This window comes from Arachis hypogaea, chromosome 9 (assembly GCF_003086295.3).
Source record: "Arachis hypogaea cultivar Tifrunner chromosome 9, arahy.Tifrunner.gnm2.J5K5, whole genome shotgun sequence".
NCBI classification, from domain to species: domain Eukaryota; kingdom Viridiplantae; phylum Streptophyta; class Magnoliopsida; order Fabales; family Fabaceae; genus Arachis; species Arachis hypogaea.
This window is the reverse complement of record NC_092044.1, coordinates 6,546,447-6,561,784: the sequence shown is the minus strand read 5'-3', so window position 1 is coordinate 6,561,784 and position 15,338 is coordinate 6,546,447. Positions and strand designations below refer to the sequence as shown.

At 33.1% G+C, this 15,338-nt stretch overlaps 1 protein-coding gene and 1 pseudogene across 1 annotated transcript; one reads left to right on the top strand and one right to left on the bottom strand.

Moving 5' to 3' along the window:
- Positions 1-8,107: 8,107 nt before the first annotated feature.
- On the top strand, positions 8,108-13,047 carry LOC112710148 (uncharacterized protein At3g49140). The gene is made up of 11 exons (XM_025762263.3): positions 8,108-8,303; positions 8,501-8,576; positions 9,342-9,564; positions 10,055-10,157; positions 10,243-10,310; positions 10,893-11,072; positions 11,184-11,312; positions 11,483-11,812; positions 11,905-12,057; positions 12,374-12,469; positions 12,767-13,047. The coding sequence occupies exons 1-11, from the start codon at positions 8,258-8,260 to the stop codon at positions 12,869-12,871; spliced, it is 1,509 nt and encodes a 502-aa protein (XP_025618048.1). The 5' UTR covers positions 8,108-8,257; the 3' UTR covers positions 12,872-13,047.
- Positions 13,048-13,378: 331 nt separating this feature from the next.
- On the bottom strand, positions 13,379-14,594 carry LOC112710149 (protein SAR DEFICIENT 4-like; annotated as a pseudogene).
- Between the last annotated feature and the right edge of the window lie 744 nt (positions 14,595-15,338).

Sequence of the window (15,338 nt, the reverse complement as noted above, 5' to 3'; positions counted from 1 at the left end):
TCTGCTAATCCATAAGTCTTAGAGAACAATTGGCAACTACCACCAAAAAAAAAAAACTTACACAATAATCTGTAATAATCAAAGAGACATTTAAGTAAATTTGATTAAAAATATTATCATAATTTAATTAACAAATTATGAGATAATTCTTTTGAATTTTCAAAATCTTGTGTGACGGCTTTGGATAAATTTCAATGCTACCGTATTTACACCAAGACTTCAATACTAACCTCAAGAGTTAAGATTAAATTAGTCTAATTCTCAATATTTAACAAGAAAACTAAGAACACAAGAAAAATAAAGCTTTTGTTAAAAGAGCACTTTATTACTCAAGTACATACCCAAATTTTAACTCTCACCTCTATTTCCACCTCTTCAATAGATGGTTATGATTAAATCTAACTAACGGTCCAAAATGATCATCTAGACCTTCACTACAAATATCTATCCTACTACATTTTTCTAAATACTTTTAAATTATTTCATACTACTTTTCATACTTCTATATACATCTACACTTTTCTAAAATATTCTATGATCTTCCAGAATCTTTTAGAACCTTCTAAAATATTCTGGGACCTTTTAAAGTATTCTAAAATGTTCCAAAACTATCTAAAACATTTTCAAACACTTTAGAATATTATACAAACACCTTAAATCTAACATTCTAAAACCGTGACACTTGGTTCCTGATATCACTCGGAACTCCCTGATTGCAAGCTTTCCATTGAGTGTATAACTCAGATTTCTTCAGAGGTGCCTCAGAGTAGCTAACAGGAGATGACAAGCTTAAAACACTAACTTCTTACTATTTTTGAGAGTTTATGTAATACCCTAAAAAACTTTGGTTTGCATTTTCACAAAGATAGAGCTTTATCAACCAAAAATTAAAGAAGTTACAAGTTATCATATAATAAAGCTTCCACTGCAAAATTATAATCTAATATGTACAATCTACATAGAGATAATTAGCATATATCTCGTCCAGATATTCTAGCTCTATTTCAGTGGCTGTCTTAGGTGCCCCTCCTATACTAAATACATATGATGATTCACCACAATGTGGACACTTTAAAGCAGCTCACGTTCTCTACAATTCCCAAAATCTGCAAGAACGGTTGAAGATGTCATATGAAATGAGAGAAAACATAGTATGCATTCAGGGTTTCAGATAATATGTCAACACCATATATGCGGGTAAGGAATCTATATATCAATGCTAGCCTTTTGGAGTTCATTCAACAGTTAACACTGAAATTGTATTACGAAACAAATACAAAAAGAGCAATGCTAAGGGCCAGCAATTTTTGTGATTGTTAGCCATCAACTAGCTATCAATGATAATTTGATGGTGTGAGATTTGTGTGAAATTTTATCCAATAGCTCACATTTTTCTGCTGGTTACATGCTGGCCAAAATTTATTAAAATTGGTGGTCCTAGACTTTTCCATACAAAAACACACATAAAATCAAAACATATAAGCACAAAATGAATTTGCTTCAAGTACACGTTTGATATAAGATATGCTTCTCATCCTTAATTAAAATAATTCACAGAAATAAGCCATTAAGATTCACAAAAGCAAGACACGTGCTTTCATAACTAAAAACTAATTCCAACCTAATGTAATATAGTGATTCAACATAGTTAGAAATTATGCAAATAATCAAATAGTGGTTTAACATAAACTAAGTGGAACATTGAGATATATTATCATAGGATAATCTCTATTAAGAAATATATACAATTGGAACATTGGAACGTGTAGCAAATTAACTCCTCTATATTAGTAAATAGATAAATAAGAAAAAAAAATTAAGGAACACCAAGTGACTATCGTACCGGAACACTGTCATAGAATAAAGACATAATTAAGAAAAGAGGGAATAACATACCTCTAACTTTTGGATAAGAAATTGGTTTATCGGAGAGAAAGACTGGATTTCTTGATCAAGCTTTTGTAGTGCTTCTTTAGCCTTATCTGGATTTACCTCATATTTCTATGAATCTTCCTGCATGAACTATGCAAGTTGCAACCATTAGATGGGTTTAATATTAGCCTCTTATCCTTCAATAATAAGCCATTATTATGATCACTGTGCACTAAGTTTCCACATAATGGTGGCTGCTTATAGAAGTAGAGAATCTGCACAAGAAAGATGAAGAAGCTCAAGTATTTTTCTTTTTCTTTTGCTTTTTTCACTCAATCCAATTAAAACATCATCTATGGATACAAATTTGTATCCCATTTTGTATAATATTATTACATACCTAAATATGACTGCATGGGTGAGAGTATAATTGTTCTTGTTTTTTTTTTCATAATTCAATAATATCAAGAGAGTGTAATCATCCTGATTGACCCCTTTTCTTCCTATTTGGTTATGTGTGTGAATTATTTTTCTCAGGTACCAGTTGTTACAATTGGTATTAGAGCAACGATCTTGGAAGGTCAATGAATGGTGTTTACGTGAGCTGCGCGAGCTGCAACTATCGAGGCATGCACGAAGCATCTAGAACAACATATGGAGGAGCATGCTCGTACCATGGAGGAGTAGGGTTGCACATGAAAATGGTCCTGAAGAGGTTGGTTTGAAGTGCAAGTCCATTGTGGACCCAAACATTACTTCCACTTTTTTTTTGTCAAGTGGATTGGACAACTCCCAATCCTAAGCATTACACCCATGTATTACACACTCACACACTACATGGGTATTACTAACATGGGTTCTATATTCCTCACTGAGAATTCGAACCCGGGTGCAGCTCCTAGCGAGGCAGATGATGCTGCCATTGATCCAAGGCCTCGGCTGCAACATTACTTCCACTTCAATGAATACTGTCGGGAAAAATAGTAGTGACTCAAATGGGCCAAAACAATAAGGAGTGAGGAGATTGTCTCAAAGAAAAATGGGTTGATAGCTATCATAAAAAAAAAAGGGTTGATAGGCAAAGGAAGGGATAATGTTTTAAGTGTGGAGAGAAATGGGGGAAGACCATAAAATATTTTCAAATTATTTTGATAGGCTAAGAAGAAGAAGAACTTGAAGATGAAGCCTTGGGCTTTGTGGAATAGGAAATTGAGGCCGAAACATTAGAACTCCAATTTTCATCCTGCATTTTTTGGGTCTAACTATACATAAGATCTTTAAGGTGCAAGATGGGATGATGGGTGATGTAAGGGTTACCGTCTTAAATTTTCACATAAAAATAATCTCGTCAAATTATAGATTTAAATCAATAAACAATCTTCAATCAAAGTTTAATTTTGGTTGTTACAAGTTTAGCCTAATAAAAATATCATTTTCCTTAGAAATTACAATCGAGTGCTCAATTATTGGTTATAAATTTCACGGAGTGGGTTGATGCTAAAAAGACAAGAAATTAAATGACAAGAAATTTAAAGAAAACAAGAAGTAAATCAAGCAACTAAAGATAACAATAACTAAAGAGACATTCATGGCAAGAATTGAGAATCAAGGTTTTCTATCTTAGTTATTAATTATAACACAATAATTATCAAGAGTTAAGCCTATTACATTATTTTCACATCGGAAGAAAGTCAAATATGCTTAGTAACCCCAATTCATAAGTAATGTTAATGAAAACAATATTAACTAACAACTCTAGATCACTAATATAAATTGGGTATCAATGACTCAACATTGTCTAATTTCTCTTTTCAAACCAAGAATGCTAAAAAATCTACTCTAAAACTAAGACAAACTTTTTATCAAACACTTGGTGTGCATAAAAAGAAAAGCATCATAAATTGCAAGAATAATAAAATCTACTACTATCAAATGCAAGAAAATAACAACAACTCAAACAGAAAACATAAAATATCAAATTACATTAAAGGAGATGAAAATCAACAAGAATTCATAAATATAAAAGTGTCATAAAAAGGGAAATTAACAAGAAGTCTTAAGAAAATAAAGATGTAGAAACAAGAAATTGCAAAAAAAATTAATTGAAAACAAGAATTAAAACCTAAATCTAAGAGACAATTAAACTAAAAACCCTAATTTCTAAAGAGAAGGGTGAGCTTTTCTCTCTAGAACTAACCTAAAGCATGATTCCTATACTACCCTAAGTGCTCCCCCTTATTCCATCTTGAATTCTGCCTCAAATACTTTAGAATTGAGTTGGATTTGAGCTTCCATTAGCTCAGAAATCTCCCCAGCATATTCCTTTAATGAGATCACGTGACAAGTGTCATGCGTATGCGGGATGTCACGCGTACGCGTGGCCTGGTGAATTCCTTCCTCACACATACGCGTGGGGCACGCGTACGCATAGCCTTGCATTAATCAAATCCTTATTTTTCATGAATTCTTCATCTTGCATATTTTTTTTTTCATTTTTTTTATCCAATCCTTGTCCCCCTAAGCATGAAATCACTAAACAAATATATCAATGTATCGAATGGAATCAAAGTGAATTAAATATAGCAATTTAAAAATCTAAAAATTATGTTTTAACTCTTAAGTGCAATTTAAGAAAAATTCACAAAATCATACTATTTCATTGAATAAATGTGAGATAAATTGATAAAATTAACCAAATTCAACATAAGATAAATTTTAAAATTGAGGTTTATAAATGGGTCAGAGAGTTATAGTTTTAATTAATCATGGGGCTTCTACCAATTTCATTGCTGCTAAGGTGGTAAAAAGATATGGATGAGGCTTGTCCCAATGGCAAATACATTTGCCTCCTAAGAGTACCACATGGATTCAAATCTCTCTTGATAAAAAAAGTATCAATAGGTGTGTGAGTAAGATGGGTGTGTGTTCTGTGTTGTATTGACAAAAAAGTGGTAAAAAATTGATCTAAATTCAGGATAAAAATAAAAAATAGAGCATTTGAAAATGGAAATGAGGATGTAATTAAAGTGGAATTGAAGATTCAAGGAATCACCATTCATCAATCTTACTTCTTAATGGAGCTGGACAGCACTGAAATGATGCTAGGCACCGGATGGGTGGCTTGTTTAGGACAATTTTAGGGGGACTACAATGCCATAGTTTTTTGCTAGGAAGAGCGAGGTCAGAAACAACAAATTTCAAATAACATTATCACACCTCTACTGGCAGATTTCGAAGGGGGCAGCAAAGATAGACATTAACCCGCCATTTAAAGAGTTGCTACAACAATTCAAAGACCTCTTCATGGTTTTAGTGGGACTCCCCCCTAGCATGAACAAAGATCATGCGATTATACGCAAAGAAGGTGCTGAAATTCTCAAAATCAGATCCTATAGGTACCCTCATTATCAGAAGATTGAAATTAAAAAAATAGTAAAGAGAAGATGTTGCAATCAAGAGTAATCAGACCTAGCACTATCCCTTTCTCTAGTCTTGTGATTTTAATAAGAAAATAATAAGAAATTTTGACGTTTTTGTGTTGATTACACTACAGGGCTCTCAACAGAATAACAATAGCTAATAAATTCTCAATTTATATTATAGATGAATTATTGGATGAGCTAGGGGATACTTGAGTATTTTTAAAATTGGGTTTAAAATCAGAATTGAGAGTACCAACAACAAAGAGTGAGGAGATTGTCTCGAGAAGAATGGGCTGATAGGTAAAGGAAGGGATTATGTTTTAAGTATGGAGAGAAATGGGGCAAGACCATGTTTGCCAAATAAAAATTTTCAAATTATTTTGATGGGTCAGGAAGAGGAGGAAGAACTTAAAGATGAAGCTTTGGGCCTTGTGAAACAGAAAATTGAGGCCGAATCATTAGAACTTCAGCTTTTATCTTACACATTTTAAGGCCTAACTACACATAAGATCTTTAAGGTGCAAGATGAGATGATGATTTTGAGAGTTATAGTGTTTAATTGAACCATGGGTTTCTACCAATTTTATTGCTACTAATGTAGTGAAAAGATGTGGCTGAGACTTGTCCCAATGGTAAATACATTTGGCTTCTAAGAGTGCTACATGGGTTCAAATATCTATTGATAAAAAAAAAAAAAGTATCAATGGGTGTGTGAGTAGGGTAAGTGTGTGTGTTTTGTATTGTATTGACAAAAAAAAAAGATGGTAAAAAGATTGGCCTTAGTGGTGCTAGAGCTCAAAAAATTCAGGATAGAAGTAAAAAATAGTGCATTTGAAAGTAAAAATGAAGGTGTAATTTGAGTGAAATTAAAGATTCAAAGGATCAACATTCGTCAATCTTACTTCTTGATGAAGCTGGGCAACACTGAAGTGGTGCTAGACATTGAATGGGTGGCTAGTTTAGGATGATTTTGGAGGGGACTACAATGCCATGATTCTTTGCTAGAAAGAGGGAGATCAGAAACAACAAATTTCAAATAACGTTATCACACCTCTACTAGCAGATTTAATGGAGGCAACAAAGATAGATATTAGTCCGCCATTTAAGGAGTTGCTATAGCAATTTGAAGATCTCTTCATGGTTTCAATAAAACTCCCCCTATCATGAACAAAGAGCAAGCAATTATACTCAAAGAAGGTGCTAAAATTTTCAAAATCAGATCATATAGGTACCCTCATTACCAGAAGGTTGAAATTAAAAAATAGTAGAGGAGATGTTGCAATCGGGAATAATGAGACCCACCACCAGCCCTTTCTCTAGTCCTATGATTTTAGTCAAAAAGAAAGATTTGAATTTGACATTTTTGTGTTGACTACACTACAGAGCTCTCAACAGAATAACAATAGCTAATAAATTTTCAATTTCTATTATAGATGAATTATTGGATGAGCTAGGAGATGCTCGAATATTTTAAAACTGGGTTTAAAATCAGAGTACCAACAACAAAGAGTGAAAAAATTGTCTCAAGAAGAATGGGCTCATAGGCAAAGAAATGGATTATATTTTAAGTGTAGGGAGAAATGGAGACATGACTATATTTCTCAAATGAAAAATTTTCAAATTATTTTAATGAGACAGGAAGAGGAGGAAGAACTTGAAAATGAAGCTTTAGGCTTTATGGAGCAGGGAATTGAACCCGAATCATTAGAAGTCCAGCTTTCATCCTACACTTTTTGCAGCCTAACTACACATAAGACCGTTAAAGTGCAAGATGAGATGATGGGTCAAAGAGTTATAGTTTTAATTAATCCAAACACTTCTACTAATTTTATTGCTACTAAGGTAGTGAAAAGATGTAGCTAGACTTGTCCCAATAGAAAAAATACATTTGTATCCTAAGAGTGTCACATGAGTTCGAATCTCTCTTAATGAAAAGAAAGTATCAATAGGTGTATGAGTTAGGTATGTAGGTGTTCTGTGTTGTATTGACAAAAAAAATAGTGAAAAATTGTTCTTAGCAGTACTAGGCCTCAGAAAATTCAGGGTGAAAATGAAAAAACAATACATTTGAAAATGAGAATGAAGAAAGTTCAAAGTGATTTCTGAAATTGCACTCGAATTTTAAAGTGATCTTTGAAATTAATTACTCAATTTTATCCCCAAACTTATACTCTGAAACTCATACTAGTCCCTAAGACATTTTCCGTTCATCAAAACACTAAACACGATATTATTTTGTATTTATTAAAAAAAAAAAACCCCACCCCCTTCTCCAGTTTTCTTTTTTCTTTTTTTTTTCTTCCACACTTCCTTTTCCTTTCTTCAATCCTTTTCTAGTTTTCTTTTTTCTTTTACCTTTTACCTTTTAGGTGAATTTAAAAAAAATTAAATTATTATTTTTTAAAATATTTATAAAAAAATAAAATTAATTTTATGTTTAAATATTTTATAAAAATTTTTTTATTTATTAATTAATATTTAGATAAAATTATATAAAAATATTATTTATTTATTTATTTTATAAAAAATATTTTTTATTTTTTTAATATTTATATTTTTATTATTAAAAAATTATTAAATACACTAAAAAATAAAAAATTTATTTTATTAATTTTTTTTATTTAATAGCGCCAAACATATACTAAGTTATAGCAGTAAACCAGTCAGAACCTGTTACTGAGTGTACTCTGCTGGTCTGCTGGTACGAAACGACATCGTTTTACTTAACCAGGATTCAATAGGCAGCCAATGAGAGTACGCGAGATGTGCCGGTGTACAGAAATAACTATGTAGGTGCCGTAGCTGATCAAAATACAAAATACCGAAGCAAGAAGGAAGAAGCCAATCACAAAAAAGAGAACCTCATCTTCAAAATGATGATGATGATGTTGTTGTTCTTTTTCCATAGGTAGGTAGTACTTTTCTTCTATCAGAGAGCAAAACTTGAAACTGCACTAACGACGATGTTTCTTGAGACCACCGTGGCCGCCTGCTTCCCCGCCATCCTCGGTACTTTCTAAACCACCCTCTTACTGTTTGTTGAAATTCCTCAAGGAGATTTTTATATACTTTTCTTCTCTTGTTTTCAATGTTAAGAAGAAAAACAGCATTTGTGTGGTTTGCCGTTTGCCACAAACAGAAACAATAATGGTTCACTGAAAATGTTGGTTGAATAATAGAAGACTAATGGTGCATTGCTGTTGCAGATAAGAGGGTTGTCCATATTGCAGCTTCATGCAAGCTCCATCCTTACAACTCCAACTGTGCTCATCATATGCTCTGGTATATTAATCATACATTCTGACTTGTGAATTGTGAATTATCATTCTTCTCACTTTTTTCTTGAAATGAGAGATTGAGAGTGTCAATGTTTGTTGGAAGAGAATGAATACAGCATTTTGTTTTTTTTGTTATTATGCTATTCTCTCTCTATCATACATTCATACCATGGCAATAGTGAGGAACATTAGGGTTCATAACTCATAATACTATGCTCCAATGCCTAATTCAATGCAAATCCATGAGTCTTATGTAGCATATTTATTGGTTTCTTTGGTTTAACGTAGCAGAGGCATAAGGCCCTATGACAAACAAGTGGTATGGACTTAAATGCATGAATTGGGAAATAAAATCATGCACAGATTTTCAAATGGATTAGATGGTGCCCTATGGTATTTTTTAGGGTCTATTGTAAAGCTGCCATCAAACGGCTTGATCCATTTTAGGAGAGTTGACCATGGAAATGGTATCAAAGCCTACCCTAAATGTGACTAACTAGTTAGGATTTTGATTCTTGCCACAGCCAATAGAGCTGAATGAAAGAGAGACCTGTGAGATTTGAGAATTAAACTCTAGATTTGTACACTTCTTAAAAGCGGCATAATTTCAAAACCCTCTTTTTTCTCCCTAACCTGAAATACGTTTCTAGAATGTGTATTTTTAATCTGTAATCATTCATTGAAATTTCTTGATGGAGCTTAGCTTGCCTAAATGACTGTAGTAGATGCTAAATTAGGAAATATATAATAGATGAAAATAAATGCACAGGGAAAAATGTCAGAAGTGCAGTGGCATTCGCTTCACAAGAAGGAACAAACTTGTACCTGTAAAGAATAGTATTCGTGCATCAACGGAGTATCTAGGCTCAGCTCCAGATCCTATAAAGAAAAACGTGAAGTCATCATACCATCCATTTGAGGAATTTGCACAGCCAGAGAATAGTGGAGATGCTAGGCCTACATCAGCAGAAACAAGTAGAACAATTATTGAGGTATTAATTTCATAAAAGAAAACTATTAATTAGTATTCATGTTGCCGATCAATGAAATAACCCCTTTCCACATAAGAAGAAAGAAAAATACAAAATAAGATATTTTTTTTAAAGGGAATTTAGTGATATAGACAAATGGTACATCGATCAAAATACCATGTAAAGTTCACGAAGTTTCTTTAATAAATTCATTGAAGTTAGATGACTAACTTCATTATCTTCTCATTCAATCAGCAGATACTCCGTCTAATTAATATTCATCTTTGAAAAAAGTCGATCATCTGTACTCGGAAGCAAACCTTAATAAACTATGTACCTTAGATCTTGTATCTTAATGTAGTATAATATAATCAATCCTAAGCTCAACTCATGTACTTAAATGCTGAAATTGTGGCAAGACCTTTATCAAGCAGCTACTCAGTAGTTTTTCATTCTCATCCTGTTAACCACCAATGCATCACCAATGATGAATGTGGTATATCTTTTTCAGGTCAACAGCAAAGCAACACTTGTGTTCTCGGTTCTGATCAATGGTGAAGACCATGAAAATGTTGTTTGGCCAGATGTGCCATATTTGACTGATGAACGTGGAAGTGAGTGAAAATATTTATCAAATGAATAAATTTTCTTGTGTGTACGAAGTTTCATCTATCAAATTAAGTTTCATGTGCATTGCAGATATATACTTTCAAATGAAAACTGGTGAAGATATTTTGAAATCCCTTACTTCAGAAGAAAACTATGTGGTATGGCCATATCTATAACATTCTATAATCATATATTGTCCTAACATTTCTTTTTGCATATACTCATGCCGGTTGGCCTTCTTCATAATAGTTAGTGTTATGTATGTGCACTCTTCATATCTTGTCATGTCATCTAATAGGAAGTGGGAACATTCAGATTTGCTATTGGATATTTGGCTTGAGCAATCATTTTATGTTGTCACTATTTTGTTTGTACTGTTGTCAATGTACTCTAGAGGCACAGAACACCAAGCCTTGTCTATAATATGCTTTTTTGGGACAGTTCAGCTTTCTATTTCATAATTTATTCAGAATGTCTATACTCTTCTTGCCATTAGACATCAATAGTTCTCATGTCTTTTGTAGATTTGGAAACTGGATTCATAGTTTATCTTCAATCATCTCTTTCTAATCTCATGATTCCAGTTGTTCTATGCAAAGCTTGCATCTCTTCTATGTAATGACTTCAATCATCTTTTTTCTTTCTAATCTCATGTTTCCAGTGGTGGTTTGCAAATCTTGCATCTCGTCCAATGTAATAACAGTCAGTTTTGGCTTGTCTGTCTGTACACTGTATTGTAGCAAGTCATTGTTGGTGTGGATACCATGGAAATGATATCTGAGATGGACTTATCAAATCCTTCAGAAATTAACTTTGGGATTGAAGAAATAGGTGATGAAGATGTTGATGACTATGATGAAGAGGATGAAGATGAGGATGAGGATGAAGACGAAGATGAAGACGATGATGATTATGATGCGGTATAATTCATTTGTTTCTTTTCAATATAATCTGAGGACTGTATTCATTTCTGAGCTGTAAACTTTACAGACGGAAACATTATGCATTATATTCTATTATCATGTTTACAGGGATGGGTATCTGTTCATTCAGATGATGATGAACAGGATGATTCTGATGAGGAGACGCTTGCAGACTGGGCAAAACTGGAAACTATGCGTTTTTCACATCCAATGCATTTTGCCAAAACGTTGGCCGAGGTAAATATTAATGTTAGGATATGTTAATGGAGTTTATTGATGATATCTTTAAGACAACAAAGTGAAACAAGTGTGATGTGGCTTCTAGGCAATTATATGCAGAATCTTTTGAATTGCAAATATACCTAGGGTTGTTGGCACTAATTAAATCATTTATGTTTTGGGATTAGATTGCTTCAGATGATCCAATTGATTGGATGGAGCAACCTCCAGCTTGCCTAGCTATCCAAGGACTTATAAGACCCGCCTTTATTGAAGAACATTCTATGATACAGAAGCATCTATCTGCCACTCAGACCAGTAATACTGACATGAGCGAACGGATCAAAAGTAAAGGAGAAAACGATGTGGTCAGTGACCATGTGCACAATTTAGAACCACCTAAACAGGATGCAGCACAGATGGAGAAGAATGACAATGAAGATATTCCAATTAACGAGACTGCGTTTTACAAACTGGAGATGACTAAGATCCAACTATTTACAGCACACGGGGTTCCAGTAAGTTTTAACACTTTCAACCTGTGTACTAGTTTTTTACTTAGAAATGTTTGTTTAAGCACTAACGGAAGATTTGCTCATAATTGTGGCAGACTGTTCTTGAAGTAGAAGATTACATGAAAGCTCAACCTGATGCCATAGCACACGCAGCTTCCAAAATCATATCGCGTCTGCAAGCTTGCGGAGAAAAGACTGAACAAGCCCTCAAATCTCTGTGTTGGAGATGCAAGGCTATTCAAGTGGAGGTATTACATGAACTGTTGGAAAAATTACTTAGAGTTATTTCTATGCATAGATAACTGGTTGTTATACATTTTAGAGAAATTAGTTGGGTGAGTCATGATATTTGCAGTTCTCTCATTACATTAAACCAAAAAATTGAGTTGATATAATCCAAAACTCTATTAAAACTACTAAATATATATTGTTAATGTGGTTTAAGTGAAATTCTCCATTAGTAGAATCTTCTGTTCCAGCACAACATATGTAATAGGTATAGTATGTATAGTGTTAATAGGTTATTTCTATTAATTAATCACATTTGCTTGCAACTTATAACAGGAGGCACAACTTATCTGTGTAGACTCACTTGGGTTTGACGTAAGGGTTTGTTCAGGCACGCAAGTTCAAACGTTGAGATTTGCATTTAAGAAAAGGGTACATCAATTTTTATTTTTATCTTTTTTTTTTTCGAAACAAATTTCAATTTCTTTAATATGTCGTTATAAATGGATATTAATCATGCTTCATGCCAACCACTGTACATCTAAACATCAATAACGCTAAGCAAGAAAATCATCTAAAGATTGCTTGATCCAGTGCACCCTTGGTTAAGTAATTTGGAAACTGTTATGGTTTAAGTGATTAGTTAGCTTTATTGCACGCTATTAAATTGATTAAAATGAAGGCTACATATCTGTATTCCCCTTCATAGTTATTAAATTTTTTGTGCAGGCTACTTCAGAGTACAGTGCTGAGAGACAACTCAATGATATACTATTTCCAGGAAGTTACCAGAAGCCACAAAAATTGACTCAGACACATCAAAATGAATGCTAAAACTAAAACCTTCAAAATATCACATTCCTTTTAATTTTGTATCACTAGTGTTGTATGCCATTCGCCAATGATAGTTCATAGAGGTAAAAGAAAAAGGAAAAGTAGGCATGTATGTGCCCACCAGCTTTTGTTGCATTAAATTATAATTGAAAGTAATTGCTTTCCTGTGCTGATTCTTTTCTGATCTCAATTTTTTCATTTTCGCTCACATTTATTTGTAATCAGTCTGTATTGCCCACAAATACAAGTATAAAAGAAGCATTAGACATGAGCAGGTGATAATAATAACTTAATTAAATTATATTATAACTTTAGATTAACTTGTTCTGTTGCAATCCTCATTTTGTCTAACTATTGAACCATCTCAGACTCATGATACATTTTTCTTATTAATTATCTAGAAAACATTCATAATCTAATCATATAAATTGATTACATGCATGATGTCTATGTATAATCATGCCAAGACTTAGAGTTCAAATCAAAAGTACCAACATACAGACTAGATTTTTGAAACTTGAACTTGTTGAGATATGAAACTATTATCAGTCGGTGCGAGAATAAAAGTTTAGTAAGCACATAAATCTCTTGTACATATCTTATTGAATTATTTGGCTTTAACTACACTCAATATTATACCTAGCCCCTGATATAAGTCTCATACACCAATTGTGCTGCAAGCATATCTACAACAGCAGAACCAACAGACTTAAACACAGTAATATGCTCCAAACTGGTTCTCCCAATTTTATCTCCTCTAATAAGTTGCAACAAATCCCCTCCAACCTCATCTTTTCCAATCACTCCTCTCTCAAAAGCACCTACAAGCTCCCCTGCTTCTACCAAAGCAGCTTCATTATCCACAAACACAGTCCCCCTCCTAATTGCCTCATCATCACATTCCATCATTGAAGGCTTGAATGAACCCACCAAATCCAAATGAGCACCAAGCTTCAACTTTTCACCCTTCACAAGGGGTGCCTCGGAATTAGTGGCACAGCTCACAATATCGCCAAATCCAACAACCTCGTCCAAATCCTCACAACCCTCAATTCTCAACCCTTCAAATTCCCCACTTTCTCTCAATTTCTGTGCCAAAGTTCTTGCCTTTTCAACTGTCCTATTCCAAATCAAGACTCTCCTCAAACTGGGCCTGGCTGAAAGATGAGCCCTGATCAAATTGGGGTGCCATGGCACCAGCACCAACCATGACAAGAACCTCACTGTCATCTCTAGCCAAATACTTGGAAGCCAAGCCAGAGACACAAGAGGTTCTGTAAAGGGTGAGTTCAGTAGAGTCCATGGAAGCTAGGGTTTGGCCATTGGTGGAACTGAAGAGGACATAGCTTCCCTGAACACCAGGCAAGTTGAGTGCAGAGTTTTGAGGGAAGTGTGTAACAAGCTTGACACCAATGTAAGGGAGATAAGAAGGAGAAGAGGACCAAGATGGCATCAAGAGGAGAGAGGAAGAAGGGGAAACAGAATAGTGGTGGCGGATTGGAGTTTGGAGAAAGGTTGAAGCTTTGGGGAGATTTGATTGGAAATGATCTATGAGGGTTTTGTGGGTGAGGATGGAGCATAAGGTCTCGGTGGATATGAAGAATGGAGAAGAAGAAGAAGAAGAAGAAGAAGACATGGTTTTGAGGTTAGGAGCAGGCACAGGTGTTATTGACTTGTTCTTCAATACAAAAGAATTTGGCTAACCAATGCTACTTAACAAAAACAATAACAGCAATAATGACTGAGATTATATATTTAAATTATTTTTTAATTAACAAAATAAAAGAGAATTCATGTGAGTAGTTAAAATCCTCAAATGAATAATGACTGAGATTTGCCAATCAGTTCAATAATATATGTACCATGCGTCTACACAAAATATTAACATAAATCTAAATACTTTAAAATATTATTACGTATTTTTTTCAAATTACATTATTATATTTATTCATATTTTAATTATAAGTATAATTTAATTTGATTATATTATTTATGAAAATTGATTATAAATGTGAATCAAGTTGAATTATATTATTTTCCAACGAATATGTGACTATCCTATATTTCTATAAAGATATAGTTAATTGGTATCTCAGTGTTCATATAAAATAATGATTGTTTCTGTCAAAAAAATAATTGTTAATCTAAAATAAAAGAAATACTAAACAAATATAAATATAGTTAAACAAATTAGTTGTTCCATCTACTAATTTCATCTACTAATTTGGCAATTCTAATAGTAATCTCAAGAAGTTAAAAATACTACAATATATTTTATTTTAAATACTAAGTAGTAATTTAAAAATAAAATAAATTAATCCACATAGATATACTACTTTTGTTAAACATATTTACAAATCTATTTCCAATTTAAATTTAAATATTACTCTAATTATAAATACTAACTTAAATATATATATAAACTTTACTTAAATAAAAATATTGACCCTAAAATAAATACTAAACT

Excerpts from the sequence above, each read along its gene's own strand:
- LOC112710148 (XM_025762263.3), top strand. The coding sequence starts at position 8,258 with ATGTTTCTTGAGACCACCGTGGCCGCCTGCTTCCCCGCCATCCTCG. Across the intron at positions 8,577-9,341 it reads TGTGCTCATCATATGCTCTG|GGAAAAATGTCAGAAGTGCA; the intron begins GTATATTAATCA and ends ATAAATGCACAG. Across the intron at positions 11,813-11,904 it reads TTACAGCACACGGGGTTCCA|ACTGTTCTTGAAGTAGAAGA; the intron begins GTAAGTTTTAAC and ends TAATTGTGGCAG.